The sequence below is a fragment of the Ranitomeya imitator genome, chromosome 9 (genome assembly GCF_032444005.1).
Source record: "Ranitomeya imitator isolate aRanImi1 chromosome 9, aRanImi1.pri, whole genome shotgun sequence".
Taxonomy (NCBI): Eukaryota; Metazoa; Chordata; class Amphibia; order Anura; family Dendrobatidae; genus Ranitomeya; species Ranitomeya imitator.
Window position 1 is genome coordinate 118,197,064 of NC_091290.1, and position 22,006 is coordinate 118,219,069.

The window sequence follows — 22,006 nt, forward strand, 5'->3', positions numbered from 1 at the left end:
TTGTTTGTTCAAAGAATACAATGAATGATATGTCTGATGTAGGTTTCTATAGTATATTATGAGGCCACATGGATGAGATAGAGGGAGGTTTCCTGGGTCCGGCCCCCCATTTCCCAAGCTAGAATAGTCATTAAGCATTCTGGCAGACCCACCGTCATCCATGTACTATAGATGGCTATTCGTTTGAATGTAATGTGCTAACTACTACCAGGTTTCAGAGTTTACTGATGATGACTGGTCAGAGATTACCCTGCCATAATTACGACACTAGGTAAGGGGTACAAAACTGAACGTCAGTCAATAAACAAAAATACATTTCTTTTTAACATTTAAGGGAAAATATGATACAATGGTTGTACATACCTATACACTTCTCCCAGTCCGGCCTAGGGGTTCTGCTTTTCTGAAGATCGTCCACCTCCTGGCAGATAGAATCATGTTGCTGTACAACTTGTTGGTTGATCTCTAGAAGTGACTTGTGTTCCTGCTGTAATTGGGAGAGGTCGTTCTGAAGAATGCCCATCTGCATCAATAAAGATCAATTTATATATGTGCCATGTTTATAAAAATATATATAAATACACACAATGGGGAAATTCACCAACAGTTTTGGTGAATTTTCTCCATTGTCCTTCTAAAAGGGGGCTTCTGCCTAACTCCTTCGGGCCAAGCAGAATGAAAAGTAGAATTCCAGGTTTTTTTTGTTTTTTTTTTAATTCCTCCTGTACTTCTCCAGTTGGGTCATATGGTTTTATGGTGATCTCCTGGAAATTACGGTGGTGTAAAAAAGTATTTGCACCCTTCCTGATTTCCTAGTCTTTTGCATGTTTGTCACACGTAAATATTTCAGATCACCAACAAATTGAAATTATAGACAAAGATAACACAAATAAAAAAACACAAAATGCAGTTTTTTAAATGAAGGTTTATTATTAAAGGAAAAAGAAATCTAAACCTACATGGCCCTGTGTGAAAAAGTGATTTCCCCCAAAACCTAATAGCTGGTTGGGCCACCCTTAGCAGCAACAACTGCAATCAAGTGTTTGCAATAACTGGCTGAGTCTTTTACAACGCTCTGGAGGAATTTTGGACCGCTCATCTTTGCAGAATTGTTGTAATTCAGCCACATTAGAGAGTTTCTAGCAGTAACCGCCTTTTTAAGGTCATGCCACAGCATCTCAATCGGATTAAGTTCAGGACTTTGACTAGGCCACTCTAAAGTCTTAATTTTGTTTTCCTTAAGCCATTCAGAGGTGGACTTGCTGGTGTGTTTTGGATCATTATTCTGCTGCATAACCTAAGTGCGCTCCAGCTTGAGGTCACGAACAGATGGCCGGACATTCTCCTTCAGGATTTTTTGGTAGACAGCAGAATTCATGGTTCCATTTACCACAGCAAGGCTTCCAGGTGCTGAAGCAGCAAAACCTCCCCAGACCATCACACTACCACCACCATATTTTACTGTTGGTATGATGTTGCTTTTCTGAAATGCTGTATTACTTCTACAACATATGTAATGGGTCCAAAAAGTTAAACTTCTGTCTTGTCAGTCCACAGAGTGTTCTCCCAAAAGTCTTTGGGATCATCAAGATGTTTTTTGGTAAAACTGAGAGGAGCCTTCATGTTCTTATTGCTCAGCAGTGGTTTTCGTCTTGGAACTCTGCCATGTAGGCTATTTTTTCCCAGTCTTTCTTATGGTGGAGTCATGAACACAGACCTTAATTGAGGCACGTGAGGCCTACAGTTCTTTGGATGTTGTGGGGTCTTTTGTGACCTTTTGGATGAGTCAACGCTGAACTCTTGGGATAATTTTGGTTGGCTGGCCACTTCTGGGAAGGTTCACCACTGTTTCATGTTTTTGTCATTGTGGATAATGGCTCTGACTGTGGTTTGTTGGAGTGCCAAAGCTTTAGAAATAAGGAAGCAAAAAGATGACGCGGTCTTCAGGAGCGCTGAGGCAAGAAAGGTAAAACAGTTAAAATTAAAAGGCACAAACCTTTATTAAAATGTATAACAGTCCACAATGCGTTTTGATAGCGGCACGCCATCTTCCTCAGGTGGTATAAAAAACATAGGGGGAAGTGACATTTATCGGAAAAATGCACCAATAGGGAACAATAACCAATTAAACCTACAAAGCACTCTTAGAGCGCCAGAGGAGACTGAAAACCAAGAAAATAAATAAGGGCTTTAAAACCCTTTTCAGATTGAGCAATCTCAATTAGATTTTTTTCTCACTTGTTCAAGAATTTATTTGGATTGCGGCATGACTTCTAGCTTTTGAAGATCTTTTGGTCTACTTCACTTTGTCAGACAGGTCCTATTTAAGTGATTTCTTGATTGAGAACAGGTGTGGTAGTAATCAGGCCTGCGTGTGGCTAAGGAATTTGAACTCCGTTCCCAAAGATGTGATAAACCACAGTTCATTTATGTTTTAAGGGGGAAATCACTTTTTTTTGCACAGGGTTTTGGATTTCTTTTTCCCGTAATAATAAACATCTTCCTTTAAAAACTGCATTTTGTGCTTACTTGTGATATCTTTGTCTAATATTTAAATTTGTTTGTCACACTTAAATGTTTCAGATCACCAAACATGCAAAAGAATAGGAAATCAGGAAGGGGGGGGCAAAGACTTTTTCACACCACTGTACATGCATTTACCGTATATACTCGAGTATAAGCCGAGATTTTCAGCCCAAATTTTTGGGCTGAAAGTGCCCCCCTCGGCTTATACTCGAGTCACGGTAGCGGTGGGGTCGGCGGGTGAGGGGGTGAGGGCGCTGAGGTATACTTACCTAGTCCCAGCGATCCTCGCGCTGTCCCTGCCGTCCCACGGGCTTCGGCGCTGCAGTTTCTTCCTCTCTTCAGCGGTCACGTGGGACCGCTCATTACAGAAATGAATAAGCGGCTCCACCTCCCATAGGGGCGGAGCCGCTTATTCATTTCTCTAATCAGCGGTGCCGGTGACCGCTGATAGAGAAAGAAGCTGCGGCACCGAAGACAGGAGGGGACAGCGCGAGGATCGCCAGGACTAGGTGAGTATAGCATATTCACCTGTCCTCGTTCCAGCCGCCGGGCGCCGATCCATCTTCCCGGCCGGCGCCTCCATCTTCCCGGCGTCTCTGCTCTCTGACTGTTCAGGTCAGAGGGCGCGATGACGCATACAGTGTGCGCGGCGCCCTCTGCCTGATCAGTCAGAGCAGAGACGCCGGGAAGATGGAGGCGCCGGAACGAGACGCCGGGAGCTGCAATCAAGGGAGGTGAGTATGTGGTTTTTTTTCTTTATTGCGGCAGCGGCGGCACAAATTTTTGTGGAACATCTATGGGGCACAGTGAACGGTGCAGAGCACCGTATATGGCACAGCACAGCTATGGGGTACAGTGAACGGTGCAGAGCACCGTATATGGCACAGCACAGCTATGGGGCACAGTGAACGGTGCAGAGCACCGTATATGGCACAGCACAGCTATGGGGCACAGTGAACGGTGCAGAGCACCGTATATGGCACAGCACAGCTATGGGGCACAGTGAACGGTGCAGAGCACCGTATATGGCACAGCACAGCTATGGGGCACAGTGAACGGTGCAGAGCACCGTATATGGCACAGCACAGCTATGGGGCACAGTGAACGGTGCAGAGCACCGTATATGGCACAGCACAGCTATGTATGGGGCACAGTGAACGGTGCAGAGCACCGTATATGGCACAGCACAGCTATGGGGCACAGTGAACGGTGCAGAGCACCGTATATGGCACAGCACAGCTATGGGGCACAGTGAACGGTGCAGAGCACCGTATATGGCACAGCACAGCTATGGGGCACAGTGAACGGTGCAGAGCACTGTATATGGCACATCTATGGGGCACAATGAACGGTGCAGAGCACCGTATATGGCACAGCTAGGGGGCACAATGAACGGTGCAGAGCACTATATGGTTCACACCTATGGGGAAATATGAACGGTGCAGAGCACTATATGGCACAGCTATGGGGAAATAATGATCTATTTTTATTTTTGAAATTCACCGGTAAATGCTGCATTTCCACCCTAGGCTTATACTCGAGTCAATAAGTTTTCCCAGTTTTTTGTGGCAAAATTAGGGGGGTCGGCTTATACTCGGGTCGGCTTATACTCGAGTATATACGGTATGTCTTATAAAGGGGGTCACTATCTCAGTCAATGGAAGTTACTAGATGATGATGAAACTGTATGGACTGTCCCATTGAAGCTTTTTTCACAGATAATGATGATGACTGCACAGCTCCTGTCAACAATTATAATGTAGGAGATTACAGTTTAACCTACTGACTGTACACTTATAATATATTATATTATTTATGGAGAACATAAAAGGAATGATAATAATCACAGTGAGATCCCAGGAGACATAGATTTGCTGGTTCTAGCTGGTCATGGGATGCTGCCCTGATACATCATGGGATTTATAGCAGAGCGTAGAGGAATAACATGAAATATGGAATCAAGATGGTGGATAGAAAGCAGGCGGCCTAACAACATGGAAGTGCAGATCATAACCGACAAACCAAGTGGAGGGTAGAAAAAATGTAAAGTCAGACAACTGCAATACAATAACACAAAAATGATAATAACAGATATATAAAATGTGGACAATCACAGCTATAATATTGAATTAATATACAGGTGCACATATACGTTGTGTCCAATATACAAATACACACTAAACATAATGAAAACATGAACTCCGCTATTGCTGTAAAAGCTAAAACCATAAAGTACTTAGTGAACATTTTTTAATAAAAAAAAATGGCTTTAACAGTTTTTTATTTAAAAATATTAACTAAGTACCTTACGTTTTTTTACATATATAGCGATAATGGAGTTCACGTACTCATTAATCGTAGTGACGTACAGTGTTTTTAAATAACACAAAAAGACACAAAAATATAAAAAGGATATACAGAGCACATATAAAGACTTGCCTTTTCTACACATGCAACTAGATGTTTTTCCTGATTCTCAAAGTCTCTTCTGGGAACAACATCTCCATAATCGGCTTTTAAGGTGTTCAGTAGAACTTGAGTTTTTGTGAGATCATTTCGGGCCGCTCTTAGTGCCACAGCTAAAGTCACCGGGTCTTCTCCCTGCTCTTCTGCAATACATAAGATGTGATAACTAAACAAGTCACTTGTTATACAGCAGAACAACCCTAACGATCAGGAGTGTACAGGTGTAATGTAGAATAGTGAGTGCAGCTCTGGAGTATAATACAGGATGTAACTTAGGATCACTAATGTGATGTATGTACACAGTGACTGCACCAGCAGAATAGTGAGTGCAGCTCTGGGGTATAATACAGGATGTAACTCAGGATCAGTAATGTCATGTATGTACACAGTGACTGCACCAGCAGAATAGTGAGTGCAGCTCTGGAGTATAATACAGGATGTAACTCAGGATCAGTAATGTAATGTATGTACACAGTGACTGCACCAGCAGAATAGTGAGTGCAGCTCTGGAGTATAATACAAGATGTAACTCAGGATCAGTAATGTAATGTATGTACACAGTGACTGCACCAGCAGAATAGTGAGTGCAGCTCTGGGGTATAATACAGGATGTAACTCAGGATCAGTAATGTAATGTATGTACACAGTGACTGCACCAGCAGAATAGTGAGTGCAGCTCTGGGGTATAATACAGAATGTAACTCAGGATCAGTAATGTATGTACACAGTGACTGCACCAGCAGAATAGTGAGTGCAGCTCTGGGGTATAATACAGGATGTAACTCAGGATCAGTAATGTATGTACACAGTGACTGCACCAGCAGAATAGTGAGTGCAGCTCTGGGGTATAATACAGGATGTAACTCAGGATCAGTAATGTAATGTATGTACACAGTGACTGCACCAGCAGAATAGTGAGTGCAGCTCTGGAGTATAATACAGGATGTAACTCGGGATCAGTAATGTAATGTATGTACACAGTGACTGCACCAGCAGAATAGTGAGTGCAGCTCTGGGGTATAATACAGGATGTAACTCAGGATCAGTAATGTAATGTAGGTACACAGTGACTGCACCAGCAGAATAGTGAGTGCAGCTCTGGAGTATAATACAGGATGTAACTCAGGATCAGTAATGTATGTACACAGTGACTGCACCAGCAGAATAGTGAGTGCAGCTCTGGGGTATAATACAGGATGTAACTCAGGATCAGTAATGTAATGTATGTACACAGTGACTGCACCAGCAGAATAGTGAGTGCAGCTCTGGGGTATAATACAGGATGTAACTCGGGATCAGTAATGTATGTACACAGTGACTGCACCAGCAGAATAGTGAGTGCAGCTCTGGAGTATAATACAGGATGTAACTCAGGATCAGTAATGTATGTACACAGTGACTGCACCAGCAGAATAGTGAGTGCAGTTCTGGAGTATAATACAGGATGTAACTCAGGATCAGTAATGTATGTACACAGTGACTGCACCAGCAGAATAGTGAGTGCAGCTCTGGAGTATAATACAGGATGTAACTCAGGATCAGTAATGTAATGTATGTACACAGTGACTGCACCAGCAGAATAGTGAGTGCAGCTCTGGGGTATAATACAGGATGTAACTCAGGATCAGTAATGTAATGTATGTACACAGTGACTGCACCAGCAGAATAGTGAGTGCAGCTCTGGGGTATAATACAGGATGTAACTCTAGGGTCTGTATAAGATAAGTAATGCATTGCAGTTACAATGTTACTTAGGTGACAAGCATGATGACAGACTGAATACTTCATTTTACAATTCCGTAACTTACTATGACCTTGGGACAGCCTGAGATCTTCTTGCTGATACTTCAGCTCATTGATATCAGAAATCAGAAGTTTCCGAGCGTCACACTCGTTCCTGTACATCAGATACACCTTCTCCATCTCTTCCTGCAGCTTGGAGACCTAACAGCAATATCATTATCTATATAGCTGTATAAGGGCAGGTTCTGTTACTGAAGAACTTAAGACGCTAATTGCTAATATTTCAGGACATTGATCTGAAGAGAAGCGATTGTTAAACTTGTTAAAGGGGTTGGCACTTTCTATCCCAATTTCTACAATGCCATCTAAACTGTAAGCAATCCAGTGATTGGTAGCATTAGTCATGCGCCATTCATAGCAAAAGAGGAAGCAAGAAACCTGTCAGCTGACCCCGGCAGTGGTACAGAAAAGTATAGTTCTCCTGATTTGCTACGTTGCTTACTCCATCTGCAGGGCATTGCAGTAGCTTAGTTATCCATGGTTACGACCACTGATATAATGACAGTTGTAACCATGGATACCTAAGCTACTGCAATTCCCTCATGGGATAAGCGACATAGCTAATCAGGAGAACTATAATCCATGTCTAATTGGAGGTATTTGCTAATATTATTATTATTATTACACCGACTTCATATTGGGATAGGATCCTGGAGATGGGAATACCCTTTTAACACTTAAATACATGACAATGGGTCATGGTCACAGCTCACCTCCTCCCCCTCCCTGCACAGGTAACAGAAAATGCCCAGAAAACCCATGAAATCAACATATTTCTCCTGTCCATTGCATCCTATTCAGACTTACGATAAAACTTACAAAATAAACAAAGATACAGTGCTTTGAAAAAATATTCATACCCTGTGAACTTTTCCACATTTTTTTCACGTTACACACCCAAACTTAAATGTATTCTATTGAGATTTTATGTGATATGCCAACACAAAGTGTCACGTATTTGTGACGTGTGAAGGAAACATTTAGTTTTCTAATTATTTTAAAAAATAGATGAAAGTTGGGGATGTAAAGTGAAAAACTGGAATTGTTTATGGGGTAAGAATAACTTTTCAAGGCAACTGTATATCAATTTCTGATAAAATCCACACCTAGGGACAGGAAGACCTCCAGAATTCATTGATTGGGGTGAGTATCTATACCCAGTGTCAGCTTGAGGTGGCCCCATGTTCAGTTACATGCAGGTATTCACATTCATCATTCACCAATTTTCCTGTGTGTCTATGTAATAATAAACGAGTTTGTACAATGAAAGATGAGATGCTGCTTTGTCTGAGAATCAGATATTTTGGCCAACTACTGCTAATTCTTGTGGGTAAGTGGCTTATTTCTACACAGCGGCCTACCGGGGGATTTACCGGTTTCCCAGTTGGCCTGTCCGAGCTTTTCTATACTCACGACACCAACACTACCACAATACAGCTCCTATTCACCATGCTCCTCGTACCTTCCTCACTAGCCCATTTCCAGAAAAAGAAGCCCTTGACCATTGGTCTTATTTTTTTTTTAATTACACTATTACAGGATTTAAAAAAAAGGATTACCTGAGCCTGTAAAGAGAGTTTCTCTTCTTTCAATTGATCAATCACTTTCAACAGATTGTATTTCTCCGTTTTTAGAGTTTTTACTTCGAGCCTTTCGTTTTCGTAAATTTTTTGAATCTCCTTGTCGCAACGTTCGGATACGGAAACCAGCATGGCCTTCAAAGGCTCCAGCGACCGGATCTGTTCTCTTTGGTGAGCTGTGAATCCCCTGAGCACGTTAGCAGTTTATATGGAAGAATCTAATTATCTCGAGGAATTCTAACCATACGGACTAATCAGATATCTAACATGAAATAAAACTGGTAAATCTCTCTAAAAAAAAAACTTTATCTGATACTGACATTAAAGTATTTGTGCATGCCCAACCTACATGGTTCCGTCTTGGAGAACTTCTCCATCAAATTGCGGCGGAACCAATCAGAAACTGTGGACGGATACATACGTCACTAAGGTCACATAGTAGAGTCACTGGGATTGGCTGGTTGGTTTGATCATTAATGAAACCTTCTATTGGATAGCTCACGTTGCGATAACATCATAAACAGACATCAGGATTGGTCAACATATAAAATACATGATTTGATCTGGGAATTGTCATTGGTCAATTAGTTAACATGCTAAACCTTATATACTCACTACTCATATGACATGCCCCTGATGAAGCAAGGGTGAAACGCACGTTGGGAAGCCAGGACCACATGCCATCACTGTCTACCACATTACCATAAGTAAGTGTATGGTCTCCACCATTTTTTTGACTCCCATAATGAGCTTAATGTGCATATTAGTATATCATTACCATCTTTTTTTGATGACCTTGTTCTTCTACAAAGACAAACCATACATGTCCATAAATTAAGTTATGTGTAATAATGAGAAATGACATGGGGGGGGGGGGAGGAAGTATTGAACACGCTTACTGAAATTTATTTAATACTTCGTATAAAAGCCTCTGTTGGTGATGAAACGTCAAGGTGCCTCCTGTATGGAGAAACTAGTCGCAGGCATTGCTCAGTTATGATTTTGGCCCATTCTTCCACCCAAACTTTCTTCACATTCAGAGTGTTCTATGGGCTCCTTCTATGAACTCTGAGCTTTAGTTCCTTCCATACATTATCTATTGGATTCAGGTCCGGTGATTGGCTGGACCATTCTAGCAGATTTATTTCTCTGAAACCAATTGAGAGTTTCCTTGGCTGTGGGTTTGGGATCATTGTCTGAAATTTCCACCCTCATTTCCATCTGCATCAGCCTTGTAGATGTCAGCAGATGTTTATGAAGAACGTCTCAGTACATTTGTCCATTTATCCTTCCTTCAATTATATGAAGTTTGTCAGTGCCGTAGGCTGAAAAACAAACCCAAACTATGATGTTCCCACCTCCAAACTTCACAGTTGCTATGGTGTTGTTGGGAGATATGCAGTGCCTTTTGGCCTCCAAACATGCTGTGTATTATGGCATCCAAAGAGTTCAATTTTGGTCTCATCTGACTAGACTATATTCTCTCAGTATTTCACATGCTTGTCAAAATGTGGTTGAGCAAACTTTAAACTAGTTGCATGAGCTTTTTGTTGAGCAATTGGAGTCTTGCGTTGCGAACGTGCATATAGGCCACGGAGGTTGAGTGCATTACTAGTTTCCTTCGAAAAAATTGTACTTGCTGATTCCAGGTCTTTCTGTAGCTCTCCACCTGTTGTCCTTGGCTCTTGGACAACTCTTCTGATAATTCTTTTCATTCCTCTGCCTGACATCTTGCGGGGAGCACCTGGTTGTTTGTTGTGAAATGATCTTCTTTGTATGTTTCTTTTTTAGATTTTGTAATTAATGATAAAGTTTGATATGCTGTACATAAGGAGGTTCGGTGACATAAGTCATGGGGGCAGCACAGTTTTACCCAAAATAGCTGTTGTCAGTATGTCTCTTTTGTTCCATGGCATGAGACTGCAATAAGGAAAAGATGTCTGATTTTACATTAGTGGTGAGTGCCACTTATTTTCTTTATTGATTTCTTGAAGTTTGTGATTAGATAGAACTTCCCCCAGCTAATCATTGGAGGCTCCATGAGGGTGGATCCATGGAGATTAGCTAGTTACGGTTACTTTAGTTAGAAAACTACCTAAAAAGTCTGTGTCCAGATTCCGGAACCGTCAGTGAACTGCCAGGAGTAAGTGACAGGTCAAAGAATGGCATGGACAAGCCAAGATCAAGAGTCACGATAGCTAATGGAGATGGATTTTGGCAAGACATTGGCTTGTAGGAAGGGGTTGTGATTTGGAAGCAATCCTTTTAAAGTATAACTGGACTCTTTAAAAATAACTTTTGTCAAGTCAGAAGTTTGGATCTAGGTGCTTGGGTGAAGGCAAAAGTATTCAGCCAGGTGCTTCTCTCCTCCAAGACTGAGGATAGACTCTATAGCAGTGTTCCCCAACTCCAGTCCTCAAGAGCCACCTACAGGTTGTGTTTTTAGGATTTCCTTAGTATGGCCCAGGTGATGGAATTGATGCCTGTCTAGATTATGGAGTTCTCACCTGGGCATTACTAAGGAAATCCTGAAAACATGACCCGTTGGTGGCTCTTGAGGATCGAACTTGGGGAACACTGCTCTTTAGACTTCCTATTGACAGTCTTGGAGGAGAGCAGCGCTCAGTGATGGTCTAAGTAGGAAGTCCCCAACTGATCAAACCTTTTTTATATGTCCCTAGGAGATGTCAAGAGTTTTCCAAATGCGAAGTTACACTTTGACTGTGTGAAAGGAAACACGATTTTGGGTTTTGTATCAGAAAACCTCTCACAATAAAAATAGATGATGAAAGGCAAAAGTAAAAAACAAATGCAAATTTTGTGCTCATTGCAAGTTTTCTCCATTAGCACAACATTAATGAGAGATGCTGAATTCTATCATATTTTCCATAATAATGTATAAAACCGATAATGTATAAAACCGGTCACTGTGGAGACTAATAAACACATTGCTAAGAAATCCCTGCTGGGTCTTCTGGTGAACAGCAGATTAGCAAATGGATTGCTAAATCTCTAAAGAGGCAAAAGAAACATGAGGGTCCCCGGAGGAGCATTGATTTATACTGCAATCATTTTATACTATAAGATGCAGCAGTAAATGAGGAGAATTGTGTCATCACATAGATAAACTGCTATATATTGTTGGAGTTGTAAAATAATACTAATTGGGGCTGAAAAGTGTGAGCACATATAGTTCTAATATTTTGTAATATACACCATGGTGAAGCTATAGTAGTAGCAGCAGCACCAAAGCCTCAGGGTGCATAGTCCCCAGCCACATCATGTCATTCTGGGCTGGTCATAGATGGTGCTGATTCTGGATGGCTTTTGTACATCAACGACTGAAAGTAAAAAGAAGCTGGAACCGGAAAAAAATTAGCAATCTTCCGTAACATTGTTAAAAATTTTTTTTGGATGAGTTGGTGGAATCAGGGTACACAGGCACGGTCACGGCAGGACATACTGCCCAACTTTTAAAGACAGGGAAAGGAACATGTTTTGCCCAACTTGCACAGTAGTTTTGACTTGACTGACGCCCCTTAGTTTTCTCACTCACTACGATACCCCTTACATGGACCCATACAGTAGAATGACCCCTATACAATATGATTAGCCCACAGTACCCCTTACATGCAAAGTATGATGACCCCTTAAATGGCCCCCATACAGTATGATGACCCCCATCCAATATGATTCACCCACAGTACCCCTTACATGCACAGTATGATGACCCTATACAATGATTCTCCCTTACATGCACAGTATGATGACCTCTTGCATGGTCTTTATACAGTATGATGACCCCCCATACAATATGATTCGCCAACAGTACTCTCTACATGCACAGTATGATGACCCCTTACATGGCTCCCATACAGTATTATGGCCCCTATACAATATGATTCACCCACAGTACCCCCTTGCATTCACAGTATGACGACACCTTATATGGCCCCCATACAGTATGATTACCCCTATACAATATGATTTGCCCTTACATGCACAGTATGATGACCTCTTACATGGTCTCGATACAGTATGATGACCCCCATACAATATGATTCGCCCACAGTACCCCTTAGATGTACAGTATGATGACCCCTTAAATGGCCGCAATACAGTATGATGACCCCGTCCAATATGATTCACCCACAGTACCCCCTTAGATGTACAATATGATGACCCCTTACATGGCCTCTATACAGTATGATGATGACTCCCATACAATATGATTTGCCAACAGTACTCCCTTATATACACAGTATGATGGCCCCCATACAGTATAATGACCGCCATACAATGATTTGTCAACAGTACCCCCTTAAGTGCACACTAGGATGACCCCACAGTCACCCCAGCAAAGTGTGATGCCCCCACACACATTTTGAGTTCCCAAAGTGACTCCCATTACAGGAAAAATGTATTTTTTTTTGGAATTGGAGATCTAGCCTGTAATATGTAGTCCTTTGATGCCTCCATAATGTGTTGATTTGACCACCGAGTTAGACCTATACATTATGGGAGGAGGGAGAAAGAAGCCGTTGAACTAATGATGAGACAGGAGGCGTGTCTTAGACTACCACAGATTCCCTATAGGCACTGTAGCTAAGCTGTAGTCACAGCTCTGCCCTGAGCTAATAAGCTGCCAAGAATATAAATAGCAGGTGTGCATCCTCTATATACAGTATATATAGTGACTTGCAGATCAGTTTTAAGCTCATGATTGGACCGGAAAGTATTAGAAAAATCAGAGCGATGATTTTCGGAGGAAGTTGAAAACAGGTTGGCTTGGTGCGAGACTGGCTAATTAGTCACCTGACTGTGGCATTATGGGAATATTGCTTCTTTTCTAATTATCAGTTAATTTCTACAAGAAAAATAAGAATCTCCCAGACAATCTCGTTAATTCTAGAATATAAGACAAAAGCGGGAGTTTGGACTGAGTGACATTACGATTAGAAATAAACTCCTGAAAAAGCTATTCGGTGGAACAAACGTAATGGAGAGGTCATACTCACCAAGAGTGACTTCATACTCGTTTTTAATGGCACAGAGCAATGGTTTGTAGGTCTTAAAATCCTCCATAAAATAATCAAAGACATCTCTGTACGGCTAAAGAGAAAAATGCAAAATATGAGCCGATTTCTTGTCCATTCACAGAAAAGCTTCATCCGGGCATGAATACTTTTGCTGGTTTTTTATGGTGCCGAAAGGTCATATCAATAGAGCAGTGAAAGTTGAGGCGTCTCATGCACTATAGAAAGAGTTAAATACAGACACACTGCGGCTACGCACATCTAAACAAGGCAAAGGATTGATACTGTATCTCTGTGCTGCCCTTTCTATAGCCACCATGCGTAAAACCGGGCATGAATACTTTTGCTGGTGTTTACGGTGCCGAAAGATCAGATCAATAGAGCGGTGAAAGTTGAGGCGTCTCATCCACTATAGAAAGAGTTAAATACAGACACACTGCGGCCACGCACATCTAAACGAGGCCAAGGAATGATACTTTATCTCTGTGCTGCCCTTTCCATAGCCACCATGCATAAAACCACTCCCATATAAAGTGTATTTGAGCCCTAAAGTTTCAGTTTACAGAAATGTTGTCTAATTTTATCAGACATTCTCCACATTTACATGACTGGCACATATATAAATTTATATATTCGGCATTCATAACTAGAGATGAGCGCAAAACGCGTTGCTCTGCTACGACGACAGGCAGGTCCTCCATGGCAGCTGGTCCTCAGTTCTGCACCTGGAAACCTTGGTGCCTCTGGTGCTTACTAGGCCCCACAAAGTAAGTAGCCCCCATGTAACATCACTATGTTGAAGGGCCTAGTAAACGCAAGAGGCGGCCAGGATTCTGGGCCAAGTGCGGAAGTGAAGACCACCTACTACTAAGGACTGGATGCCAGACCTGGGCAGCGACAACTGAATTGATCATCTCTAAAGTTGATAATGGCCATGGAAAATTCTGAATTGCAGAACAGGACATGAGCACGATACCTGCTGATAGTGGAAGCATCCTGGTAGGCATCTGCTGATGCAATGTCACCTCGCAATGCAGAAGTGAGTAGCGTCAGAAAGACCTTATAGGAAGTATTCTAACAAACTAGTTATCATCAATTCACTGGATAGGTAACAAATATCAGATCCGTGTCATTGGCTGTTGTAACCTTTATCCATCATTACCTGAGGATCTCAGGTAGCGACCCAATCCATTTGATCCCACTAGAGTCATGGGAATCTATCGGTAAAATCATCCCCCCGACTCCCCAAACTGCATGTAAATTCATCAACATCTTTATATCTTCTATCCGTTGCTGCATTCCTGAGAAATCAGCATTTTAAATCAGATACAAATGAGACACTAAGTGCTCTGGGTGTGATGGAGCACTTAATGAGCCTCAGCCTCCCGAGATTGTTTTCCCACCCATTACCAGTGTCTTCAGCTTGATTTATTGACTCACTCTGTGTGTGTGATGTCAAGAAATCAGACAGTGGACTATCAATCCAACTTAAAGTGGCTGCTGCTGGGCAAGGCAGAGGCCCGGGAAGTGCTCTGTCACACTCATAGCACTTAAAGCCTCATTTTCATATAAATTAAAATGCTAATTGCTTGGGAATGCAGCAACATATAGAACATATGAACGTGTCCTTATAGTCAAAAACCAGCATTTCCATATGTGTGGTTTTGGGAGGGGAGTTGATAGGACCGATTATCTATAAACTACAGTGCCAATTACAGGCACGTTTACGTAGCTGCTGGATCTTTAACTGACCTGTAACCTTAGTTCTTGAGAAAGGACTTTGGCAGAATCCAGAGACTGCAGTTCCCTTCTTAAGTAGGATTCAAGTTTTTCCAGGTAGCGTGGCTTGGACACAGTGCTTGCATTTTCCTTGGCAGATCTGTTAAATGGGACAATAGAATAATCACAATAATACTTATAAGACTGTTTACACTTAAAGGGGTTTTCTACAACATAGTGCCCTTTATTAGAGTGGGTCATCAAAATCATATGAGTGTTGGTCCAACTATCCTCACACCCAATGATCAGCTGTCTGCAGATCCCACTGTGTCCAGAAGAAAACAGTGTAAGAAGTTACGTAAGTTGAAAAAAGACCTTGGTCCATCAAGTTCAACCTTTCTCCAGTAAGTGTACATTTGTCACTAACTTATCTATAACCCCAGTGTTATGTGTAGTGAGGAAATTATCCAGCCCTTTTATAAAAGCTGTTATAGTGTCGGCCATTACTACCTCTTGTGTTAGGTATGACAAGATAGAGGATTTTGTGGATGTAGTCCGCGCTGCCAATAATGATGTAAAGTCAAGGTGTTCAAATAGACAAAAGTGGTTTAATTCAATGCGTTTCAAGGTTCAAATGACCCCTTCCTCAGGACATCACAAGTATAACTGAGGAAATCATCCAGCCCTTGTATAAAAGCTGTTATAGTGTCGGCCATTACTACCTCTTGTTTTCGGCATCCCACAGTCTGATTGCTCTAACTGTAAAGAACCCTTTCCTATTTAGCTGCCGGAATCACCTTTCTCCCACCCGTAACTAGTGTCCCCTGGTCCTTAGAATGGTCTTTGGAAATAATAAGTCCTTTATACCAACCACACATACAGCTCTGGAAAAAATGAAGAGACCACTGCACAGTTTTAGAAAAATCCGCTTCTCTCCATGTCTGACAGCCATTCCATTCCAGTGTCCGTTGAATTCCAACCAGAGTACACCTCATTCTACTTAATGTGCTTCTGATTAGGTGATCACCTGAACCAAATCTTATTTAACGAAGGAAAGTATAAAAAACCCTGTTGTGGTGTTCACAATCCTCTTGTAATAGGACAAGCTGGATGGCAAAACAAGTGCTAGTAATATCCCAAAAGTAATAGGAATGAAAAAATTACTTTTATCCATTCAAAAGAAGTTGAAAAGAAAAGTCTTGAGTGAGAAAAAGTAGGGCTCAATTCTGGCTTTACTAGCAGAGGGACACAGTGAGCGTCATGTTGCCTCCATCCTTAAAATTTCTAAGACGGCAGTCCATTACAACAAGGTCAAGAAGCAAACATTGGGGACAACAAAGCTACAGACCGGCAGAGGGCGAAAACAACTCTCCACTGACCAGGATGACCATCGTCTTATTCGAATGTCACTCAGCAACCGCAGGATGACATCAAGTGACCTACAAAAGGAATGGCAAATTGCAGCTAGGGTGAAGTGCACGGCAAGAATGGTTCAAACAGGCTCCTAGAGGCAGGACTCAAGTCATGTAAAGCTAGAAAAAAGCCTTTCATCAATGAGAAACAAAGGAGAGCCAGGCTGAAGTTTGCCAAAGACCATAAGGATTGGACCATAGAGGACTGGAGTAAGGTAATCTTCTCTGATGAGTCTAATTTTCAGCTTTGCCCAACACCTGGTCGTCTAATGGTTAGACGGAGACCTGGAGAGGCGTACAAGCCACAGTGTCTTGCACCCACTGTGAAATTTGGTGGAGGATCGGGGATGATCTTGGGATGGTTCAGCAAGGCTGGAATTGGGCAGGTTAATCTTTGCGAAGGACGTATGAATCAAGCCGCATACAAGGTTATCCTGGAAAGACAGTTGATTTCTTCTGCTCAGGCAATGTTCCCCAACTCTGTGGACTGTTTTTTTTTCAGCAGGACAATGCGCCATGCCACACAGCTTGGTCAATCAATGTGTGGATGAAGGACCACCACATCAAATCCCTGTCATGGGCAGCCCAATCTCCAGACCAGAACCCCATTGAAAACCTCTGGATTGTAATCAAAAGGAAGATGGATAGTCACAAGCCATCAAACGAAGAAGAACTGCTTACATTTTTTTTACCAGGAGTGGCATAAGGTCACCCAAAAGCAGTGTGAAAGACTGGTGGAAAGCATGCTATGCGCATGAAAGCTGTGATATTAAAAATAATGGTTATTCCACAAAATATTGATTTCTGAACTCTTCCTGAGTTAAAACATTAGTATTGTTGTTTCTAAAGGATTATGAACTTGTTTTTTTTTGCATTATTTGAGGTCTGCAAGCAATGAATTTTTTTGTTATTTTGACCATTTCTCATTTTCAGAAAATAAATACAAAATTTATTGCTTGGAACTTCGGAGACATGTTGTCAGTAGTTTATAGAATAAAAGAACAATTTACATTTTACTCCAAAATATACCTATAAAGAGAAAAATCAGACAAACTGAACATTTTGCAGTGGTCTCTTAATTTTTGCCAGAGCTGTATATTTATACATGTAAATGAGATCTCCTCTAAAGGCCCCGTCACACATAGCGAGATCGCTAGCGAGATCGCTGCTGAGTCACAAGTTTTGTGACGCAACAGCGATCTCAGTAGCGATCTCGCTATGTGTGACACGTACCAGCGATCAGGCCCCTGCTGTGAGATCGCTGGTCGTGTCGGAATGGCCTGGGCCATTTTTTGATCGTTGAGGTCCCGCTGACATCGCTGAATCGGCGTGTGTGACGCCGATTCAGCGATGTCTTCGCTGGTAACCAGGGTAAACATCGGGTAACTAAGCGCAGGGCCGCGCTTAGTAACCCGATGTTTACCCTGGTTACCATCCTAAAAGTAAAAAAACAAACGCTACATACTTACCTATCGCTGTCTGTCCCCGGCGCTCTGCTTCTCTGGTCTGGCTGTGAGCGCCGGTCAGCCGGAAAGCAGAGCGGTGACGTCACCGCTCTGCTTTCCGGCCGCTGTGCTCACAGCCAGACCAGAGAAGCAGAGCACCGGGGACAGACAGCGATAGGTAAGTATGTAGCGTTTGTTTTTTTTTACTTTAACGATGGTAACCAGGGTAAACATCGGGTTACTAAGCGCGGCCCTGCGCTTAGTTACCCGATGTTTACCCTGGTTACCGGGGACCTCGGGATCGTTGGTCGCTGGAGAGCTGTCTGTGTGACAGCTCTCCAGCGACCAAACAGCGACGCTGCAGCGATCCGGATCGTTGTCGGTATCGCTGCAGCGTCGCTATGTGTGACGGGGCCTTGAGGCGTCTTTTTTTTCTAGTCTAAACAAGCCCAACTTCTCCAACCTTTCATTATATGACAGGCGTTCCATCCCTTGTAATAATCTAGTTTTCCGCCTTTGAGCTGACTAACTTCTGAATATCCTTTTTAATATGTAGAGCTCAAAACTGGATCTCATATTCTAGATGTGACCTCACCAGTGATTTATAAATGGGTAATAATACATTAGGATGCAGGACTTTATCTTTCTTTTTATACATCCTAAAATCTTGTTTGCTTTGCGGCTGCTGCCTGACATTGAGTGCTGCTGCTCAGATACTTGTAACCAGAACACCCAAGTCCTTCTCCTGTTCTGTAGTCCCGAGTATACTCCCATTTAATGTATATGAAGCAATAGGATTACGCCGTCCTAGGTACAATACTTTACATTTATCTACATTACATAGTAACATAGTAACATAGTTAGTAAGGCCGAAAAAAGACATTTGTCCATCCAGTTCAGCCTATATTCCATCATAATAAATCCCCAGATCTACGTCCTTCTACAGAACCTAATTGTATGATACAATATTGTTCTGCTCCAGGAAGACATCCAGGCCTCTCTTGAACCCCTCGACTGAGTTCGCCATCACCACCTCCTCAGGCAAGCAATTCCAGATTCTCACTGCCCTAACAGTAAAGAATCCTCTTCTATGTTGGTGGAAAAACCTTCTCTCCTCCAGACGCAAAGAATGCCCCCTTGTGCCCGTCACCTTCCTTGGTATAAACAGATCCTCAGCGAGATATTTGTATTGTCCCCTTATATACTTATACATGGTTATTAGATCGCCCCTCAGTCGTCTTTTTTCTAGACTAAATAATCCTAATTTCGCTAATCTATCTGGGTATTGTAGTTCTCCCATCCCCTTTATTAATTTTGTTGCCCTCCTTTGTACTCTCTCTAGTTCCATTATATCCTTCATGAGCACCGGTGCCCAAAACTGGACACAGTACTCCATGTGCGGTCTAACTAGGGATTTGTACAGAGGCAGTATAATGCTCTCATCATGTGTATCCAGACCTCTTTTAATGCACCCCATGATCCTGTTTGCCTTGGCAGCTGCTGCCTGGCACTGGCTGCTCCAGGTAAGTTTATCAGTAACTAGGATCCCCAAGTCCTTCTCCCTGTCAGATTTACCCAGTGGTTTCCCATTCAGTGTGTAATGGTGACATTGATTCCTTCTTCCCATGTGTATAACCTTACATTTATCATTGTTAAACCTCATCTGCCACCTTTCAGCCCAAGTTTCCAACTTATCCAGATCCATCTGTAGCAGAATACTATCTTCTCTTGTATTAACTGCTTTACATAGTTTTGTATCATCTGCAAATATCGATATTTTACTGTGTAAACCTTCTACCAGATCATTAATGAATATGTTGAAGAGAACAGGTCCCAATACCGACCCCTGCGGTACCCCACTGGTCACAGCGACCCAGTTAGAGACTATACCATTTATAACCACCCTCTGCTTTCTATCACTAAGCCAGTTACTAACCCATTTACACACATTTTCCCCCAGGCCAAGCATTCTCATTTTGTGTACCAACCTCTTGTGCGGCACGGTATCAAACGCTTTGGAAAAATCGAGATATACCACGTCCAATGACTCACCGTGGTCCAGTCTATAGCTTACCTCTTCATAAAAACTGATTAGATTGGTTTGACAGGAGCGATTTCTCATAAACCCATGCTGATATGGAGTTAAACAGTTATTCTCATTGAGATAATCCAGAATAACATCCCTCAGAAACCCTTCAAATATTTTACCAACAATAGAGGTTAGACTTACTGGCTTATAATTTCCAGGTTCACTTTTAGAGCCCTTTTTGAATATTGGCACCACATTTGCTATGCGCCAATCCTGCGGAACAGACCCTGTCTCTATAGAGTCCCTAAAAATAAGAAATAATGGTTTATCTATTACATTACTTAGTTCTCTTAGTACTCGTGGGTGTATGCCATCCGGACCCGGAGATTTATCTATTTTAATCTTATTTAGCCGGTTTCGCACCTCTTCTTGGGTTAGATTGGCGACCCTTAATATAGGGTTTTCATTGTTTCTTGGGATTTCACCTAGCATTTCATTTTCCACCGTGAATACCGTGGAGAAGGTGTTTAATATGTTAGCTTTTTCCTCGTCATCTACAACCATTCTTTCCTCACTATTTTTTAAGGGGCCTACATTTTCAGTTTTTATTCTTTTACTATTGATATAGTTGAAGAACAGTTTGGGATTAGTTTTACTCTCCTTAGCAATGTGCTTCTCTGTTTCCTTTTTGGCAGCTTTAATTAGTTTTTTAGATAAAGTATTTTTCTCCCTATAGTTTTTTAGAGCTTCAATGGTGCCATCCTGCTTTAGTAGTGCAAATGCTTTCTTTTTACTGTTAATTGCCTGTCTTACTTCTTTGTTTAGCCACATTGGGTTTTTCCTATTTCTAGTCCTTTTATTCCCACAAGGTATAAACCGCTTACACTGCCTATTTAGGATGTTCTTAAACATTTCCCATTTATTATCTGTATTCTTATTTCTGAGGATATTGTCCCAGTCTACCAGATTAAGGGCATCTCTAAGCTGGTCAAACTTTGCCTTCCTAAAGTTCAGTGTTTTTGTGACTCCCTGACAAGTCCCCCTATTGACATTAATCTCATTTGCCAAGTGTTTGCCCATTCAGTCATCTTACCCAGATCATTCTGTAATATTTTAATGTCAATGTCAGATGTTAATATCCTACATAGTTTGGTGTCGTCAGCAAAGACTGACTCATTACTCTCAATCCCATCCACAAGGTCATTAATGAAGAGGTTAAAAAGAATCGGTCCTAGCACAGAGTGTAAAATCAGGGTAAAGCATTCTACTGACCTGGCGCAGCGTAGATCAGATGCCGTACACGGTTTGTGCTTTTGAATGCTCTGTCCTGCCCCATATGCCGGCCAGGTAGACAGATTACCGATGGCTGAATTTATAAGATTCTATATAGAGGTAGATACAAAAGCAAAGTAAATGTTTTGTTATAAAATCAATGCTACAAATCAATATAAATGGTTTAGAAGTAGAAATTGTGTCCTTAACAAAAACTGTCACCCCAAAATGCATTTTAAAAGGGCTACCCAGTGTTGTAGGGGACTTAGCCCTTATAACAACCCACCAGCACAGCACTACCTGACAAAATAACTTTTCATTTATATGCAAATTAGGAAAAACCTTGGTGTAGCCAAAAGATTGATGCCCTGTTACACCTCCTTATTTGCATATTGGGGCCCTTGCCCAGTCTTCTCTTATTTAGATGCCAGAATCTCTTTTCCTCCACTTGTACTGAATGTCCCCTGGTCCTTGGAAGGAAGAAGTCACGTTCCAGTCCTTTGTATTGAGCACACGTTTTTATACATATAAATGAGATTTTCTTTTTTTATATCCCCTCGTATGAGACGTCTCCCATCCCATGTGTAATAATCTAGTTGCCTTACCTCTGTTATGGACCTGGTGGTTAGGAGCACCCGGCAAGACCTGATAGTTAAACTCACACAGGACAAGCTCTGGGATGTGGGAGCTCTGCTGACCGCAACCCCTAATCCTATCA

The 22,006-nt window shown here is 41.9% G+C and overlaps 1 protein-coding gene across 3 annotated transcripts in view; it reads right to left on the reverse strand.

Moving 5' to 3' along the window:
* TSNAXIP1 (translin associated factor X interacting protein 1) overlaps positions 1–22,006 on the reverse strand; it is a 37,194-nt gene that overhangs the window by 10,506 nt on the left and 4,682 nt on the right. For all 3 annotated transcript variants that reach the window (XM_069738605.1, XM_069738604.1, XM_069738603.1), the window contains exons 3-9: positions 21,289–21,398; positions 15,164–15,290; positions 13,394–13,487; positions 8,355–8,551; positions 6,801–6,936; positions 4,966–5,135; positions 364–523 (exon numbers count right to left, since the gene is read on the reverse strand). In XM_069738605.1, coding sequence (XP_069594706.1) covers positions 364–523; positions 4,966–5,135; positions 6,801–6,936; positions 8,355–8,551; positions 13,394–13,487; positions 15,164–15,290; positions 21,289–21,398 — 994 coding nt within the window. The remainder of the gene's footprint in view (positions 1–363; positions 524–4,965; positions 5,136–6,800; positions 6,937–8,354; positions 8,552–13,393; positions 13,488–15,163; positions 15,291–21,288; positions 21,399–22,006) is intronic.